The sequence below is a fragment of the Gossypium hirsutum genome, chromosome A01, assembly GCF_007990345.1.
Source record: "Gossypium hirsutum isolate 1008001.06 chromosome A01, Gossypium_hirsutum_v2.1, whole genome shotgun sequence".
Taxonomy (NCBI): domain Eukaryota; kingdom Viridiplantae; phylum Streptophyta; class Magnoliopsida; order Malvales; family Malvaceae; genus Gossypium; species Gossypium hirsutum.
This window is the reverse complement of record NC_053424.1, coordinates 4897000-4918093: the sequence shown is the minus strand read 5'-3', so window position 1 is coordinate 4918093 and position 21094 is coordinate 4897000. Positions and strand designations below refer to the sequence as shown.

Below are 21094 nucleotides of genomic sequence, written 5' to 3'. Positions count from 1 at the left end.
CTTTTCAAAGGCTCTCTAGGCCTTGTTTGAAGGAAATGGTTGTCTAGCTTGCTTTCCACAAACATCCTCCTTCTCAACTGAATGGATGAAGTTTTCAACCAGATCCTCCTTACTTAGCTGGTCCATAGATCTGTAGTTGGCATGACCAAGCCTTTGATGCCAAAGCTTAGACTCATCAGAAGAAGCAGCATAGGCACTATGTAGGCCTTTGTTCTAGTCCACAACAAAACTCTTGTCTATCATGGCCGCTGTCATAAGCATGGATCCTCTTGGATCACTAATTGGGCATTCATTGTCCTTGAATACAATAGTATATCCCTTTTCAAGCAACTGAGCTATGCTGAGCAAATTTCTGTCAATTTCAGGTACCAATAACACATTTGAAACTAGCTTGTTACCTGTGGGAGTGCAGATTGAAACATCACCCTTGCCTTTTGCCTTGATGAAGTGACCATTTCCTATTTTTACTTTTGTTTTGCAACTTCTGTCTAATTTTTGAATATGGCAGCATTTGGTGTCATATGATTGGTACAACCACTGTCTAGAAGCCAACCATTTGAGACTTTTTTCTAAGTTGATAAGCAAGATACAACAAAAATTTGCTCCTCCTGGTCACTGTTTTCTTCAGCTACCCGAGCCTCAACATTTTGTTGCTGGGGTTGATTTTGTCTTGGTTTGCTTTTGTCTTTGCAAACTCTTTCAACATGCCACATCTTTTGCAGTTTTGGCACTGCACATCTGGCATAAACCAGCATTTGGCCTTTGGATGACCAGGCCTCTTGTAATGCCTGCATGGTCTATCCCATCTTCTTGTAAAATCTGACTTTGACTTGTCTCTCCAAGTCTTCTTGCCTTTGTTGACAGAAGAGCTTGAGACAGGCTTGGTTTTGGCTAGAAAGGCACCTTCTTGGTGCTCCTCCTGTCTGTTGGCTCTTCTTTGCTCTTGTGCATAAAGAGCATTGATCAGCTCAGTTAGAGTGATACTGGTCAGGTCCCTTAAATCTTCGAGGGAAGATATTTTTGCTTCATAACTCTCAGGTAAGGTCGAAAGCACCTTCTCCACTATCCTAGCTTCATTGAACTACTCTCCAATGAGCCTTATGCTGTTTATAACAGCCATTATCCTGTCTGAGTATTGTTTAACAGTTTCTTCCTACTTCATTTTCAAGTTTTCGAAATCCCTTCTCAAATTCAGTAGCTGTTGCTGCCTTGTCCTCTCAGTCCCTTGAAACTCCTGTTTAAATCTGTCCCAGGCTTGCTTTGGTGTCTCACAGGCCATAATTCTTGTTGACAGCTTTTTTTGATGAGAAACGGGTCGACTTGGATTTTGGAAAATGAAAACAAAAATGGGAGTCGCCACCAATCCTTTTTTATGAGGTGTGATTGGATTACCTCGAAAAATGGTTGTTTTTAATAAACGGTTTGATTTTATTAAAACAACGGTTTTGGTCCACGAAATTTAGAAAACGGGTTCGGGAGTCGGTTACGCACGAGGAAGGATTAGCACCCTCGATACGCCCAAGATTGGTACCTAGTTGATTACTTAATGTCTTAGTGTCGAAGATCGAGAAGTTTGAGGAATTTTTTAAAAAATACGATCCTTGTATTAAAACATTGAAAACTTTCAGAAAAAGGGGCATATTTCACGTTATTCGAGAAAAGACATCATATTCAGTAAGTTAGGATACAACGTCTCGAGTTCTCGATACGCGAATAAAAATGCTTATTTAAAAGATAGGTTTAGCCATCTCGGATTTGAAAATGAGATCACGACCAGTAAGTTAGGACGCGATTTTTTTTTATCCCGAGATCATTTAAAATTTGAGTTTAAAAAGATTCGTGTCTTTAGATTTATTGTGAAAGTCGAAACCCAGTAAGTTAGGGTACTACTTTCTCAAATCTAAACACGAAATTTTGTTTACTCAAAAAGTTATAATTCATACATTGAATGAAATATTTTTCACGAAACAGTAAAAATAAGATAAGATGTTAATATGCGTAACTAAATAAATATGAATACGATGATGTAAAAACACTGCAAGTAATAGCAACGAAAATAAGAAAAATAAAAGGTACAGACCGATAACATACGAAATAGCAATGTATACAAGCAAATAAAATTAAAGCATTCGTTCAAAATAATAATGAAAATGTAAATAAATGAATGAATAAAATTATAAAATGTAAAGATATATATATGTAAGTATACATCAAAATTTGAAAATAATAATAACAAATAAAAATAAAATAAAATAAAAATAAATAGTGATATTTATGTATATGTTTAAAATATATTAAAAATATAGATGTAAATAGGTATGTACGAATTAGAAAGTATATAAAAATATAAGTATGTACATATAAATATATTTATAAAAATTAGAAAATATAGATATAAGTGTATGTATATACAAATTATAAAATATACGAAAATATGATTTTGTATGTATATATTAAATAAGTTAAAAGAATACATATACATATACGTATATACGCAATTTTATTAATAATATAATAAATCACCTATTATCTAAGATTTATGTAAGTAAATATAGGTATAAATATAATGATAGTAATAATAATAGTAGTAATAATACTAACAATAATAGTAAAGATAATAATAGTAAATAATAATAATAATAATAAAATAAACAAAATAATAAAGTGGCTAAAAAAGGGCTAAATCGAAATAAAAAAGAAAATACTGGGCGAACTTGGAATAAAAAGGACGAAAAGGACCAAAATGTGACTCACGCGAAAGGACGGAGGGTCAAAATGGAAAATATTCCCACGTGGACCAAACTACGTCGTTCCAACAAAGCCTGAGCAGACGGTCGATGGACCAAATCGCAAGAAAGATGGAAATTTAGGGCAAAATTAAAACAAATAATAAAAGGGAATAGGACCCAATTGTAAACGGCCTCAAAAGCGGAAGGACTGAGGGCGCAAATAACCCCTCTGGTCCAAAACACTCGGATCCCAGGCGGTACGGGTCGGGTCTCGGGTCAGGAGCCCAAAACGACGTCGTTTTGGGGCTGTCCTGACCCTATCAAAACGGTGCCGTTTTAAATTTAATATAAATACCAAAAAAAAATATTAAAAAAACAGTTTCATCTTCATTTTCAACAAAAACAGGGAGAGAGTCAGAACTCTCTCAATACCCTCTCCCCAGGAACCGACCAAAGGCTCCGGCGCACCTCCGTCGTAGCTCCGCCACAGACGGCAGCCGGAGGTGCAAAACGAAACCTTTCTTAGCCCCGCTTGAAGCCCACTCCCTTTAGAACTCGGATTCAAAGTCGAATCCTTTAAAAAACGAGTCAAAACCGAAAAGAAGAGAAGGAATCCGTTCGCCTTCCCTCCTCTCCGGCGCGGCGCAGGTAAGGCTTCATCTCGTCCTTTTTTGTTTTCTATTTGATATACAAAATAAAGAAAATAAATAAAAAAGGAAATGCGAATCTGATGGAAATAACAACCTGGAATCTGTTTGTTTGCTTTTATTTCTTTCTGCTAATGCGTTTCTTTTTGTTCTTTTTTTACAAAAAATCGGAAGCCTCCTGTTTACATGCTTGTTTCGGCTTTTATAGCCTTATTTTTGCTCTCTGTTCTTTGTTGTTTTGCAGGTTTTGCAGAGCAAGTGGGCATGGGCGGTGGTGGCAGGTGCTTGGGCGGTGGCAGCAGAAGACATGACAGGGGCGGTGGCTGCGGCGCAAGTGGGGCACTAGGGTTTCAGCGACTGAAACCCTAGTCTGACTCCTTGTTGGGTCTGGGGTCTTTGGGCTTCAATTGGGCCCCGGGTAAATGGGTTTGTTTTGGGTAGGTTAGGTTTGGGCTTCGGGTTAAAATGGGCCTGTAACAATTCTTGTGAAGATTATATCTGAGACACAATTCTGAATGCAAGACATGGCTTTGTACCTCTTGGTCCTTTCATCAGCATGTTGCCTGATCTGAGCCACTGTGGGATTGGCTCTGAGTGGTGCTGGTTCAACATCTAAGTTGACCACCTCCCATAGATCGAACCTACAAGTAGGTTCTCATCTTGACCACCCATATGTGATAGCCTTCTCCATTGAAGACTGGTGGAGCAGCTGGTGAGAAGCCTGATGAAGCCATCGATTTTACAGTTGAAAAGAAAACAGGTCCACTAAGATTGCAGCTCTAGATACCAATTGTTGTTGTTTTGAGCAAGAACAGCCTTCTACCACAATGGCTTGAGCTACAAGGCTCGAGACTTGGCCAGCAAACAAGCAGAGAATTTTTGGATTTCAAAAGAAAAAAAAATAAAGCAAGAACTTGGGAGAGTATATTGAATGAATAAACTTGATGAAAATTCATTAAAGAAAAACAACGGCATAATGCCAATACAAATATCAACCATTTTTCTGATGGAAGTAAGGCAAACATCACCTCAACACTACCTAACTCCACTAATTACATTGAAAATGAAAAATTATGCTTGCACACTTGGTAAAGCTATTCTATCAGCTCAAATGTCAACAAAATACATCAAAAAATACATTATCAACTTAGTTCTAATTCAACTAGATTACAAAATATGACTTGGAGTAACAAAATAAGTTGAAATTACACAGCAGCATTGAACTTTAGCTGCTGCATGCATGGCTCGACAGCTTGTATTGCTTTTTGACTGCTTTTGCTGCATGGTGACCAGCTTCAACAGATATTCTATCGCAAATTACCTTCGTAAAAGGTGCATAGAACCTCATATCCACTGATTGTTTAGTCATCTTAAGATGTCACGTCACCAATGTAAACAGTTAAATCGTCATCCTTACAAGGAAACAAGTTATGACTTTACCGCTAGTGAGACTTCGACACATGACGCACCCTTTATCATATATATATAAGTCTTCTCACTACATTAAGAAGGGATAGATCATTTAGACACAGAACATTCTCTCCCCCAGCTTACTTCCTCCTTTACTCTTAAACCATTTCCTCCACCACTCCTACCCACTAAATACAAAACCTTTCCGCCCTGCTTGGGTGAACCACCACCATTGTTCCCCTTTGCTTCTCCTGCTTGCTTAGTGGTACCATCTACCCCAACAAGTGACCTATATGATATGGGTCAAGGTTCAAACCCCATCAAGGGCGAGATGCTCATGAGGCTTTGGTGCTCAAAGGTGCTCAATTGGTATTTGCTCAAATGTGCTTGTCGAAACTTTTTTTTTTGTTCTAAAAACGGGGATCGAATTTTTGAAAACAAAAAATGTAATCGCCACCAATCTTTTGTTTAGGTGTGATTGGTTCACCTGATAAAACATTTTATTTCATTTAAATCAATTTTGGCCTACGTAAATTTGAGAAAACGGGTTCAGGAGCCGATTACGTGTGAGGAAGGATTAGCACCCTCACCACGCCCAAAATTGGTACCAAATTGATTAAGTATTGTCCTTATGTCTGAGATTTGAAGCTATTTTTGAAATATGGTTCCTTAAAAAATTTGAATAGCTCAAGTTGGTCGTCAAAATTCTCTTATTTCAAAGGAATGCAGCATCATATTTAACACGATAGGACACGATACTTTATTCCCTTGAGAACACGATAAATTTTTGGCTTCCAAAAATTTATACATTAAAAATTACAAAAAGATGTCCAATTATTTAATCCAACGAAAAACTGAAACCCAACACGGTAGGGCACGATTCCTCAAACTTCCAAACATTGAACATTGCTTTATTTTAAAATTTAAAGAATACGAATGAAATTCTAAAAGAATATTCGATTATTTTGAACAAACGAGAAATCGAAACCCAGCACAATAGGGCACGATTCCCCGAATTTTCAAATATCAAACATTGCCTTGTTTCAGAATTTAGAAAAACACAAGTGAAATTCTAAAGGAATATTCGATTATTTTGAACAAACGGGAAATCGAAACCCAGCACGATAAGGCACGATTCCCCGAATTTCCAAGCATCAAATATTGCCTTCGTTTTAAGGAATTTTCAAACGAACAATTGTAAAGCCAACTTAACACGCATTAATTTTGGTTTAAAATAAAATGGAAGAATTAATCTTGAAGAGTTGGACCTTAAAAAACAACATTTCGTAAACCAAAAGGAAAACAATGATCATGATACAATACACGCATAAGACACAATACTTGAAGAATGAAGATAATGTAACCTTATATAATCAACTAATAAAATAAACAATTAAATATAACTAACCCTAAAAAACTATAACCCAATTTCAATCATGTATGGAGAATAATTGATATAACAATACAGAACGAAAATAATAATATAACAATACATGGCAACAAAATAATACGCATAATAATATGCCATGATAATATACAAAGCCCAATATAACATAATCAATACGAGATATACAAAACAAAACGAAAATTAAAAGAACAATATGGTGTCAAACAAAATAAAAAAAATAATGATAAACACGTAATATATAACACATGAATTAATAGAAAAAAAAACTAGAGATACATATGGAATCATTTAAGACATATGTTATAGAGTGAATATTTTTAAATCAAATAATATACGAAGTGTTAAAGAATATTGGTTTAAAATTGACAACTTATATACAATAAGGGAGAATTCAAAAATATGCAAAGATAATAAAAGTATATAATAATTTTAAGAACATATCAGATTTACAAGTTATATATATATGTAAATAAATTTAGAATAAAAGGAATATGCATACAAGATTAAATTAGTTTTATCATAAGTTATATAATAGACTTAGAAACATACTTATATATACAAAGAAAACTATAGGTATAAAATACATGGGTTTAGTAATGTATATAGATTCAATATATATACCAATGTTTATGTATACGTATAATAATAATTGAAATAATGTATAAAACATGTGATTTCCTTTTAATCAACAAATATATATATTAAAATATGTGAAAAAAAATAGTTATATGTATGAATAATATAGTGCTAATAATATACACAGAATAAAGTTAATTTTATTTTAAGGTATATATATATATGTATAATAATGCATAAAACATTTACATAAAATAGTATACAAAATGTGAAATTACAGTTACTCAAACTACAATGAATAAATAAACAAATGATGCAAATGATACAATTAATACCAATAAATAAACACGAATAAAAAAAAACTATAAAAATGAATCTAAATAAAACTTAATTGAAATCAAATTAAAATAAGAAGGATAATTTACAAATAAAATAAATTGCTCGGATTAAAATAGGGACCCCTGCGAATGAGCAAGTAACCAAGAAGGACCAAATGGGTAATAAACCCGTCCCCCCAAAACGCACTGTGATCAAGGACCAAACTGAAACAATAATGAAATTTCAGAGGTGAAATTAAAAAGAAAAGAAAGGGAAATGGGACCACATTGAAACCGGCCTCAAAAGTGGAGCGACTGGGGGCACAAATAAACCCCTAGTCTAAAAACACGCGGATCCTAGGCGGGTTAAGGTCGGGTCTCGGGTCTAAGTTGCTAAACGACGCCGTTTTGAGGCCACTGGAACGGCCCTAAACGACGCCGTTTTATGCGTTCTATAAAACCAAAAAATTTTTTGATGGAGCTCATTTCAGTTGTGATTTAAACAAAAAAAAGAAGAGTTTGGGGGTTTCTCTCTGGGCCTTTGTTTCCGGCAATCGGACCACCATCCGTCTGTCGCCGATGACCACCCGCACAGTGGCCGGAGGTAAGAAACTAGTCCCCTTTAATCTCCTCACTTCCCTTGTCCCAAATCTGAGTTTAGAACAACAAGAAAACTCCAGAAAATCGAAAAAAAACCTAAGGAACTTTTCGGTTCTGATTTCCCCGATTTGAAGAAGGTGAGAAGAATCCCTTTTATTTTTTAAAATATGTATATATATGGGCACTATATCTGGAATAAACTTAACGAAAGGAAAGGAAAAGTCACCTTTTTTTTTAAATTTCTTTGCTTTTGATTGCTATCTATCCGTGTAGAAAATACATTGTCTGTTTGAGGCTCTTTTATAGCCAAATACAATAACTTTAGTATACTATTTGCTACTGTTTTTGCTTTGCTTTCTGCTTCTTTGGTTTCTTTTTTTATTTCTGTTTTGCAGGCCTAGGGGGTCAACGGCGGTGGCAGAGGAGTTGATGGTGTCAGAGGAGCGGCAGCAGAGGGTGGTTGAAGACCTAGGTGCGGCGCACCTAGGGTTAGGGAGATTAGGTTTTTTCTAAAAGTGTTTAACACTTTGGGCCATCGGACCTTCAATTTGTTTTTGGGCTGTAATTTTAATTGGGCTTTTTTGTTTTGTTTGTTTTTTTGTCTAATTTGGGCTTGTTGGGTTTGGGTGTGAATTGGGTGTATTGGGCTTTTGAGGCCCGGGCAAAATCGGGATTGTACAATGCTCAATTGATTACCCTGCTATCAACTAGCATTTGGATAGAGTTACATCTTTGTTTGGCAGACACCATTATATGGAAAATTGTATTTGATCATCACCCTCTTGTAAACATTTAATTCTAGATTTTTGCTTATAAAAATTCTCATCAACTCTTAACAATTCGAGAAGCTCTTGACCAAGATTTCTTCCTAGTTCTGCTATTTTTGTATTATTAGGATTAAACAACATAGCAAGCTATGCATTGTACACTTCTAATCTCTTATTTTACATTTTTTCTGAAATATTGCTAATATGCATTGAGTTGGATTGTTTCAATGCCATGTCGAGACTTTTAAGCTTAGCATGCAACAAGGCCATTGGGTTACCAGCAGCAGGGATTCTGCAAGAGTTTGAGATGTTACAAAAAAGTGCATCATGTTTAGTCCAAAAGTTAAAAAAACTTGAATGACTTTGAAGGGGACTTACTAGGCACATCTATCCTTACTATAGCAGAGGTAATGGTCCGACACTTCAGGAGCTATAAACTCTGCTATGAAGTTGCTGGAATAGCTAAAGCATAAATAATTAATCAACATTCTATCCAGCTTATTATACAGTGTGTGGTTACTCCAAGTGAAGAAGGAACCACTGTAAGGATGATCTAAAACTCCAATCTCCAGTATACAATCCCTGTATTCTGTCATATCCCTAGTTACAACTTGTGATGAGTTAGAACTTTCATATGGATTGGCAATGACATTAAAATCATCACCAAGGAGCCAAGGAGAATCTACATGAGAATAATGTAAATCACGTAGATGAGACTATAGTCTTGTTCTCTCTCCCACTATTGCTCCCATATCTAATTAATAAGATGAAATGTTGATTTCCATATGCAATTGTACAGCTAAAACTTTGATCAGTATCTGCCACAAAACTCAAGTTCACTGGAGACTTCCAAAGAACCCATATCCTTCCATTTTGAGCATGAGAATATTTGTTTAGAATATTCCAATCACCAAAATTATTATTCAATATGTGTTGCATGTTGTCCTACTTAACTCTAGTTGCCTTTCCCTTTTTGTAGTAACTCTATCCATCTAAAGCAGACAACCCAGAGCACTTGCTATGTAGCTTAAGCCATCTTTTGTAAACAACTCAAGTGGCACATTACTCGGATAAATCCACACAGGAGTTTAACGATGTTGAATTCTAATGATGGGAGGCTTGGCTTCCACTTCCTCACAATGAGAGATTTGTTCTGTATATGTCGAGCACCTATTTCCAAAACTCTAGTACAATCAGCTTCAAAGGAAATTTGTGCAATGAATAGATTTGATCCAGCAAACTTCACCTCAATAATGCCACTCCCCCCCCCCCCAAAAAAAAAAAAAGCATTCCTACTAATCACTGAAATTGCCCAAGATTAGATATTTTCCCAATGAATTGCGCAACCTGTGCATTTTGCAATTGTTGAACCCCTGCTTCAAATACCTCGAACTCTATTTTTAATTAATTTTTTAACCAAATTGATGTCGGATTAACTCATGATACCAACTCAATTAAACATTTATATATAATAGAGAAATCAAAATTTAGTATAATTTTAATATTTTATCCCAATTTTTTAAAAAAGGATTTAATGTATATTAATAATGATTAAAAAGGTTCCATATATCTAGGATCGTTTTTAATGGGCATAGTATGGTTCCCTTGCTTCGTATTGGATTAATAATTTGTTTGTTCCAAATTATAAAGTGAAAATTTGAATGTTAAAGTAGGCTCCATATTCTTATTCATTTTCTATATTTGAAATTTAGTATCATTACTTTTACTTTTACCCTTTATTTTTTCATTTTAAAAATGGCATAATGATTTATTTGACTCTACAATTTTATAAAAAAATCATTTTAATCCTTCATTTAATTTTTCACCTTGTTTTAGTCCTTAAACTTGCACTTTTTTATCAAATCACCCCCAAAGTAAATGAAAATTTTAACGTTTTTTAACTTCGTTGATGTTGCATCCATGCAGATTGCCACTTGGATGACACATCGGCATTTAATTGATTTTTTAAATTTAAAAATTCAAAAAAATTATAAAAACTATTTTTAAAATTAAAATCATTAAAATTATCAAAAATTTTAAATATTATAAAAAATTATTTTTAATATTATTTAAATTTAAAAAATTAATTAAATGTTGACGTGCCATTTACGTCTATGCTGTTGGAAAATGTGTCTGTATTGTAGTAAACATGTAATTATTTTCTATGTATTTGAACGATAAATAAATAAATAAAGTTAATTTCACATTTCACTGTTACATCTTTTGTGCTTCTATCTACCATGTTTTGCATACATGACAAAATTGTGGCAATCAAATATTAGTAATTGATTGTCTAAGTTCAAACTTATGATAAGCGATATTATAAGAACGTTTACATCGCGAGAAAGATAATTTACTTTAATAGATAAAACAAAGTGAGCGTTTAATTCAAATACTTAAAGAGATTATTAAGTCGTCTACAATTCCAATTTGGGATATAACTAGTCTTTGCTATCAGAGAAGCTAACTCCATAGATAAAAACATAGATGAAATCATTGGAAAAATGATACATTGGACTGAACCCAAGTTAAATTAATTTTGAATTCATTTGTAAATTAATTCACTTATAACATTCATGGTGTGATTTACCTAAATCCTAAGTTAGTCACTGGCCATGCATATATAACTCATGGTGCTTTGATATAAGTGGAGGCTTATGCTCTAAAGATGATCGAGTCATATATAACTCATGGTGCTTTGATATAAGTGGAGGCTTATGCTCTAAAGATGATCGAGTCCATAGTCAGTGTATTGGGTACATGACTTGTGTATGGCATGACTTTACTAGCAAAAATAAAATTCATAGCTCGATTAAAGAGTTAATGATATCCTCTCATTGATATTGTGTGAATTGATAAATATGAAATGTGGTCACCGATTGCTAGCTCTCGAACGAGTAATTTATCAAAATCATTTGTTAATAGGAATCATATTAATCATTAAAAAGACACAATGGTGACAATGAGATAAAATAGGATTGCATTGAGTGAACATATTTAACTTAAATGAATTAAGGATATCATATGGGGTTAACACACATATGACGAGATTATTTGACAAAGTAATTGGATGAATTGCTTTAGTGGAGGGTATGCATTAAGGAGTTTTCAATCATGATAATTCTTGTGGACTAACTCCATAATTTAAGTAAATTGTGAATTATCAGAACAATGCTTCCAAACATAATTGCAATTACTAGAGTCTAATTGTATATGTCTGATTGGTCCCTCCGCTAAATAAAAGTTCGATCAGACTACATTTGAATCAGAAGAAAATTTTACGACTTCGAAAATAATTTAATTTAGTCAATTTATTTGATGTGGAATTAAATTGGGTGTTCGTGAGAAACTGAGAATTGTTCAAATAGAGAATTCGATTAAAGAATTTTCATAAAAAATAATTTTGGAAAATCTCAGTGATTTTTGGGAAAATTAATTTTGATAAGTAAAATTAAAATAATCAAACTAATTAAAATAAATGTGATATTTTTAGAAATTAATTTTCAAATCAGACAATTGGCTCAATGGGTAATTGAACTTGAGATTGGACTTGAGATTGAAAATTGAAACGAAGAACCAAAAACCTAGACCGAGACCCAAAATTGGTCGAACTGGGTGTCAACAGTCTAACAAATGGAAAAACCGAGATCAAGACCCAAAATTGGTAGAACCGGGTGCCGACAATCCAACCGAACCGGACAGATCGAACAGTCATTAGCCCGAACCTAACCAGCTTAGGGTATTGTGAGGATGTTGCCCTACGATGACATCATTGGGCACGGCGGTGTCGGCGACTGAGATAGCAACATTCCGGTGATTGGTGACAGCGATACTTCGATGATTGAGTAGTGGAAGAATCACATTCTTATTGGGACTCTATCAGATAATTTGATTTCATATTAACTATTCCAAAAATAATATTATTTTAATAAATTTAATATGGAATTTAATTTAATATTTATCTTGATAGTATTTTATTAATTTAATATTAAAGTAATTATCTTAGTATTAAATTTTATTTATTGTATTAATAATATTAAATTTAATCTAGTATTTATCTTGATAAGTATTATATTAATTTTATATTGAAGGGATTAATTTTGATCATAATTAAACTCTCTAAATTCTCCCTATATAAAGTTGTTTTTATTGTAGAGAGAAAATTATTTGAAGAAATTATTTCAAAAGATTGTTAGAGATATTTTTCTTATTTATAACTTGGTTCAGAAAGTTTAGAAAAATTATGAAATTACTCCACTGGTAATTTTGTGAAAACTTTCTAATTCGAAGCGAGCTCACATTTGATAGACGTGAGTTTGAGGATAGTTTGAGAATAGCGGAGAAAACTACTAAGTCAACTGTTCATCCTAAATTAATTGAAAAGGTACAATTTTAATTAAGTGTTTATTACTTTATAATTTTAAATATAATTGCTACCACTATTAAAATTTTTGGCTTAAATTAATTGATAAACTATTGTGAAATTTAAAAAAAAACACACACACACAGTGGTAGTATTGTAAAAAAATAAATTGAAATGACGGTATAATTTTTTTTCTCTTAAAAACACACATTTGAATTTGTGATATGGTAAAATATTTTTTTTATTATATAATTAGATATCTTGAATTAATTAACGTTGGCTTTTTAACTAGGTTAAGCTGAGTTGACAAAGAGTCCATTTAATAATGCATTAAATATCCTTTCTGTAACGAATTCAGCCTAAAATGGTTTATATCTCTAAAATTAAACCCCCAAAGGAAAGAAATCCAGACAGAAAGCGGAAGTAATTTTATTTACAGCCCTTTACAGACACTACCAAAGGAGTATACATATTTAACTCTTTGTGTTGCAGCACCCTTACTGCTTTTTGTCTCTAAAAGAGTATGGGGTACCGCCATGGATATCAAGTGAGCTTCTGCAGTATTGCTTTTGCATTGATTTTTCTGGTTTCATGGCTCGACCAAGTTGAGTTATCTGAAGTGGATGGCGGCTGTGATTTTTTCAAAGGGAGTTGGATAGAAGATGATACTTACCCTCTTTACAACACTTCCAATTGTCCCTTTATCTCTAAAGGGTTTGATTGTCAAGCTAATGGACGACCTGATCAATTCTACCTCCATTATAAATGGAAGCCTACTGCTTGTTCATTGCCAAGGTACTTTTTTTTTTAATTCCCTACTTTTACTTTTATTACCTTGTTATTTTTGCTTAATTTGGGATATCTTTTAGTTATCTTTTTTGGAAAACTAAATAATAAACGACGAAATTTCTTAAGATGAGTTAGCAGCATCGGTATGAGAAAATATATACCAACAAGAAAATGACGAAACATAAACAAAACGACAGGTTTTTGCTAGGTATCCAAAGAAAGATATATATATATATATAGAAATGTATTGGGACGGATTATTGCTGCCAGATTCTCCACTTTTATGAAAATAATAATAATTATTATATTTGTTAAGTTATGAACAGCTGTTCTATTTCTTGACTATAAGTATAAAAATTTATTTCAACAATTAATTTTTTATTTTTAATAAAAAATAGTTGGTTTTAGAAAAAAAATCGTATACTATGTTTGGAGTATTATTTTTCATTATGTTTTAATATATGAATCGTATATTATGTTCTAATTTTATGTTTAAATTCAGACTAATTGTTTAAATTCAGACTAATCGTTCTTTATTTTATAGCTAACCATTTTATGTTATTATGTAAATAACCAAACGAGTCATTAAGGCATTATTCTTCCCTACAATTCTTTTATTTTTGTATTTTTTATCAACTAAGAAAAAAATTATTACAAGGACTATATGGGATATTTTCCTAAGCAATGTATGAGATTCAAAAAATAGTAAATACTAAACATAATGGAAATTTTTTGGGGAAAAAAACCCATAATGGGTATTTCCTATTAAATAAATAAATATTTATTTATTTTTATTATAACATTGCTGCTGAATGATAATGCAGATTTAATGGTGAGGATTTCTTGAGGAAGATGAAAGGGAAAAAAGTTTTGTTTATTGGGGACTCAATAAGCTTGAATATGTGGCAATCACTGTTATGCATGGTTCATGCATCTGTGCCCCTATCCAAATACACTTTAATGAGCAAAGGCAACCATTCTACTTTTGCTTTACCGGTGAGTTCCACTATTGTTTAATTAATAAATAATTTTTAATATATAAACATTATTTTAGCAGTTTAACGAGAGTTATAATTAAAATAAAAATAATGGATATATATCTATATATTGCAGGAGTATGAAATATCGTTGGAGTATTCCCGCAATGTGTATCTTGTTGATCTCGTGAAAGAAAAGATAGGCACTGTATTAAAGTTGGATTCAATTGAAAATGGAGATTATTCATGGAAAGGATACGATGTCCTCATTTTCAATACATGGCATTGGTGGCTTCATACAACCAAAGGACAAAATCAACCGTAAGTATCATTTTCTTTTAGGTAAAACTATTATAAATTTCATTACATTAGGTGTCATATTATATTTTGTATTTTTTACTTAAAAAATGGGTAAATTAATTTATAAACGTCAACATGAGATATACATTGCACATGTCACTGTCTGATTATTTCATCAATCATGCTAATTTTAACAATACAAATGAAGAAATTTTTAACAAAAATGACTAATTTGCTCTTTAATCTAACATATGAGGACTAATTTGCCCTTTTTTTTAATAGAGAGGACAAAATATAATTTGACTCTAATATAGAGGCTCATGATACTTTTGCCTTTCTTTTACCATTTTCCAAAATTTAATTATGTTTTGTCTCTCCTTCCATTTTTAACATGTTTATAATGAGCATCTATATTAGTACTATATAGGAAAGTGCTCTCCCCCTTGGGCCAATTTCAAAACATGTTTTAAAGTGATATTTTAGATAAATTTTGACTCATTAAAATCGATTATTTTTTTCCAATTTTTATGGGTATGGTGTGTTGAAACAGATGGGATTTCATTGAATGGAGCGGAAAGATATTGAAGGATATGGATAGATTGGAAGCTTTCAAAGTGGGACTAACTACTTGGTCCAAATGGGTTGATTCCAATGTTGACCGTCGCACGACACAAGTCCTTTTTCAAGGCATCTCTCCAACCCATTACGAGTAAGCACTTTAACTAAGGTCACTTCACCTGAAGTTCAGTCAACATAGTGATTCAATATTTCGATGAATCACTTCTAATTAACATAATATTGGTGGTGAATTTGTGACAGTGGCAGGCAATGGAATGGTTCAATTTCAGCAACCTGTAAAGGCGAGACAACACCATTAAATGGAACAACGTATCCAGGAGGATTGCCACCAGCAGTGGACGTAGTGAAGCAAGTGTTGAAAAACATGTCGAAGGGGGTTACTTTGCTGGATATAACAACGCTTTCGTTGCTGAGGAAAGATGGGCATCCTTCTGTTTATTCCAGAAAAGAGGGAAACGATTGTAGCCACTGGTGTCTTGCTGGAGTTCCTGATTCTTGGAATGAAATACTGTATGCATTGCTTACAAATGCCCAGGGAGGGACGTTGGTGTAATTAATCTTTCATTGTTTTATAAATTGCTTTTTTAGCTAATAAATTGTGTTGTAAAAGGAAATTTAACATTTACACAGCCAATTTTCTCCCATTCTACTGTTGCATATGTCAAAACCTGGGTACCACCCGGACAACACAAGTTAAAAGATTTTATCAAACACTTAAATGATATGGATCTAAATTTTGTTACCCTCATCTTGCAACGAGACTTGTATGTTTGAAATCGAATATTTTACTCAAACCAATTCCAAAAAATAACATGCGTAGAGAATCAAATTTGGGACCAGCAGCGCACACAGAACATTGATTAGAGCTTTTATTAATCCAATTATATAGAATTACCAGTTTTTAATCCAATAATACAAATAATATCATATATTACTTAAATTGAATGACTTTTGGATGATGAGTGCTCACACAAACATGGTAAGTGCTCTCTCAATCTCATAAATAAGACAATAACAAGCTTTTACTTAAATAGATGTTTAATGGCTTGCTAAAGTGCAATCAATATGTTCACTATCTTCTCAAAAATAGCCTTCTATGTAGCCTTCAATATACAATAAAGTGGTAAAGATCTTCTCAATATGAACTTTTGAGTGGTAAATAAATCTATTTTTATAAGGAATCTCAAAAGAGTCATTCATTGACTTTAAGTTCTTTAAAGTTACTATCATTTTAACTAACGCAAGTAAGTCACACTAGGACTCTTGAAAATCAACATTACTTGATCTGATCTCTTCTCCAATTATAATTTTTAGATTTGTTACCCAAAGTCCATAAAAAGATATAAGCAAATAATCAACATTCATTAGTTAAACATACTAATAAATCAAATAAATTATAATATCCTACTGATGATGTACCTAAAAATTATAACTGACATTAAGGAGATTCAATTTTAGGTAAGTCCCATTAATAAACAAAAGGACTTACTTTGGTAAACCATTAGGAATTAATGGATAAATGGTTTACAAAGAAACAAAAATGGTAAAAAACCATTAAGGTAAAGAGTCATAGAGCTTGATAGCTTGCTTGGGTGTACCTATACATGCATTGAATACCTCCCCGAATATTCCAAAACATGGGAGAAATATCGGGAGAGTTCATTTTTGGTGGATGATCGGACATTACGACCAAGTTCGTCCATGAGGGGAAATGTACAATTGATTACAAGTTGTTTTTAACATGTCTAAGATGTTGTAGAATTACATGTTGGTAATAATGTTATCTAGAGTTGTCAACTATCTTCTTTTAAAGAAACAAAATTTTCAAGAATTGAATCTAGTCATCCCCATTCTTTTCTTTTTGATGTGCCTTCTTGCTTTCTCTCATTCTAAAAAATCATCTTGAATCACAGATTTTTATTCATATGTATTCATAAGTAAAATGTTTCATTTAATTAAATAAAAAGCATTACTATTGTTGTCATGTGTTTCAAAATATTAAAATGTTATTGATAACTCCACCAACATTGCTTTTATCCATGTCTAATGTTGCTTATTACATATAAAATGCTAATAAACAGACTAAACCCCATGAGCCAATGACCAACCCAATCACGGAAGACACCCCCGGTCGAAGCAGCGCAGCTTGTAATATTCACAGCCCCATCACAATTCACCTTAGTACAACCCTCAAGCGGTGGTACCCAACCAACCTCAACTAACCGCTGACCCCCCGAGCTCGATCTCCAAAACCTGTAGCCATAATACTCTTAGCCCATGATAAACTCCTTCATAACATCACATATACAGCCTCGACCAATAGCAAAAACACACTGGTTCCGCTGCTTCCAGAGACGCCACAAGACAACACCGAACAACACAGTCCAGTTAACCCCCGCCGCCAACATGTCCCAGGGGTACACAAGTTTCGAACAATCAAGTCCACCTAAGAAAGCGAAAAGAAATCCCGAGTCACCTGACACAACAAAATTCTATGTCACGACAAAACAGCAACGAAACAATCTCTTAAAACGTGAATAATAGTACATTGACAGCAGTTTGGGTCATCAGCCATGCCACGCGTCACTCATTTAGCATTCGTTAGCAACGTCCCCTTCACCACCAACCATAGAAAATGCCGCAACTGTTGCAGTCCCTGCAACAACCATACCACCTTCCAAATAGGACTTCTCGGATCCCATAAGTATCGAGTCAACTACTTATACTTCTCAGCTACTGCATCAAAAGAACGAGGCTACATAATACTACGCTTTTATGGGTAAATCTAATTGTTTCTCCATTTTCACACAAAATTTTTTTAATTTATGTTTCACTCTTGGAGTGCATTAGATACACATACTCATATCTGAAATAATCATCAATAAAAATTACATAATACTCATAACTACTTGAGGCCACATACGTCAGTATGTACAAATTCTAGAGGTTTCAAGGCCCTCATTCCTTTTTCATTAAAAAATATCACTTAGTCATCTTACTTTCCAAGTAAGATTCCAATTGTAGAAAATCAACATCCTTAAGCAAACTTAATGTGTTATCTTTCATAAGTCTAATGATTTTTTCTTGATTAATATAACCAAGTCTCAAATGTCAAAGGTACACCTCATTAAATTGAGAAATTGTAGGTTTTTTATTTGAAATTTTAGTTTCAAGCAGTGCGTATATCATTGGTTTGACAAAATAGAGATTGTTTGACATACATCTATTACAAATAAATTTATAATTTATAAATATTGCAATAGTATTATTAAAAGTCACGATCAAGCTGCTTTTAAATAAACATGTAAATGTAATCAAATTTCTTTTGAAACTTGATACATAGAAAACGTCTTTTAAATAATTTTTCGAAAATTACCAAAATAAATATGTAGTTCTCTCATTGCTTCATATATATCACACTTGTCTCATTTCCGATATGCAACGATAAGTTCTTATCTATAAGATTTTTCATTTCCTCAAACCCTTGAAGAGAAACACACATAATTAGCATCTCCAAAATTAATGACCTAATGGTTTATTGAATCTTCCACTAAGTAAACTGCTATCATATTAAAGAGTTTCATACATTTTTCCTTAGTGACTAGGTAATCGTTTCCCTCTTTACAAATTGACTTGAAGTGTCATTTTTTATAGGAGTTCCATACATTTTCCCCTAGTGACTAGGTAATCATTTCACTCTTTGCAGCTTAACTTGAAGTGCCATTTCTTACTACAGAAAAGATGAATGTTAATTTAAATTTATGTCTTTTTGAAAAAAATATTTTTATTTTATTTTTTAACTCTGCGAATCAACAAATAAAAATTATTTTTATAACAAAATTTTTATCTTTCCAACTAAATGCACTATAAGAAAATATTTTTAATATTTTTATTTTTCTATTCATATTTCTAATTTTTGTTCACTCCATCAAATAAAACCTTCACTTTTTTTTTCTAAAATAAGAACTTCAAATAAGATGGGTGATAAGTATTTGGGAAAGTATTATTTTTAATATATACTTTTTAATTTTTATGTTCTTGAAAATTTTTAACTAAATATTTCCTTAAAGTTGCAAATGCGTATTATTTCATATATAAATTCCAACAAGTAGTTTTATTTCTCATTTTCATTATTTCCATGACATATTTATATCGAATTAAAATTTGATAATCATGCAGTATACAAGAATGAACATTTACTTTTGGAACAGAACCTAGAAATTTCCAAAATAGATGTCCCCATGGTCTGTCCGCCACGTGTCTAATGGGAAGAACATTAATATGTTTAGTTGCTTTTTAACTTTTTGTATATTTAAAAGATTAGTTTTATACTAGGAATAATATAAATTTTAGCCCTAAAGTTAAAAATTAGATTCACTTTAGTATCTATATTTTCTTTGGTCTCTAGACTTAAAAATTAAGTTTGATGATATGACACTATGAGATTGTATCATATCATCACTTGAAAATTTAAATTTTTATATAAATTTTCGGGTGATGATGTACTACAATATCAAAATATCACATTCAATATTTAAATAACTAAATTAGTGGTTGAAGAGGTTAGACTATCGATTTCTTATTCAAACAGTCCAATCAGTTTAATTGATAGATCAACAATAATTAAATAAATAATTAAAAAATCATAAAAGTTTTATTAAACCATTTCAACATGTTCAACTATCGATTTTCAGTCCGCTTTTTGATTTTTACTAATTCTAAGAAATTTTTGAGTCAATTAATTCAATCCCTCTGTTAGTGCTGTTATATTGATCAATATTCGATTTGTCTGATTTGGTGATATTTCAGTAACATTGGTCACATCATCAAATCTTGACAAAATTTAGTTATCAAGTTTAAGGACCAAAGTGAACAAAAAAAATAAAAATACAAAATAGACCCAATTACTAAGTTCAAGGACCATAAATTATATTATCCCTAGCATGGAAATATATATTAAATAAGATTTTTTTTTTAGAAAAAATAGGATTATAAACTTTTCGCAATCACGCCAACATCTTTTCGCAATCAGTAACAGCTGCATGTGGAGCTGCACATGGGTTTAGATTTCAACAATTAAAAAAAAAACTGTTTATTAGTTAGATTTAGAAGACTAATTATAATTAATTGAGTTTTAAGTGAATTAATATCGGAAGGGGTTATGAGTAGTTCTAAGTATTATATAAAAATATATATTTAAATATTTAAATAATTATTTTCTATTAATATTTATATATTTAAATAATTTAATAGTAATATAAATAAATTTTAATTAATTAAGACCCATTCTTAGATAAATGAAGACATAACCCTTAAACTTCTAATTAATTAAACTGAAAGTCTATTATTAGTTGATAACAATAATAAGTTTAATCAAATAATTAATGAAATTACAGTACTTAGTAAAGGTATAAATTAATTAAAAAGAAATAAACAAATAATTATATGGTCAAACAGCTTGGATTCTGGCAATTTTCAACCAACCATCTTGTGTCATTTATGAATGAATTAATTAATTAACAAACAGTCCAAACTCTTGAAATTTAGATTTGATGTAAGTAACCTAAACTAATGCTGAAAAATTTATGCCCTTATCTGGCTGCCAGACAATACAAATAAAAACAAAGCAATT

At 32.2% G+C, this 21094-nt stretch overlaps 1 protein-coding gene and 1 long non-coding RNA gene across 4 annotated transcripts; both read left to right on the top strand.

Moving 5' to 3' along the window:
• Nucleotides 1-7324: 7324 nt before the first annotated feature.
• On the top strand, nt 7325-8459 carry LOC107938281 (uncharacterized). 2 transcript variants are annotated; one of them, XR_001694858.2, is made up of 2 exons: nt 7325-7691; nt 8083-8459. It is a non-coding gene; the product is annotated as an uncharacterized lncRNA (long non-coding RNA). The 2 variants fall into 2 exon arrangements; XR_005899617.1 differs by having other exon boundaries at nt 7325-7824.
• A 4184-nt stretch (nt 8460-12643) lies between these two features.
• LOC107938288 (protein trichome birefringence-like 41) lies at nt 12644-16204 on the top strand. Of its 2 annotated transcripts, XM_041074575.1 has the most exons (6): nt 12644-12838; nt 13310-13612; nt 14431-14602; nt 14720-14904; nt 15434-15592; nt 15703-16204. In XM_041074575.1, the coding sequence occupies exons 2-6, from the start codon at nt 13341-13343 to the stop codon at nt 16013-16015; spliced, it is 1101 nt and encodes a 366-aa protein (XP_040930509.1). In that variant the 5' UTR covers nt 12644-12838; nt 13310-13340; the 3' UTR covers nt 16016-16204. The 2 variants fall into 2 exon arrangements, with proteins under 2 accessions (XP_040930509.1, XP_016726871.1); XM_016871382.2 differs by lacking the exon at nt 12644-12838 and having other exon boundaries at nt 13176-13612.
• The last annotated feature ends 4890 nt before the right edge of the window (nt 16205-21094 follow it).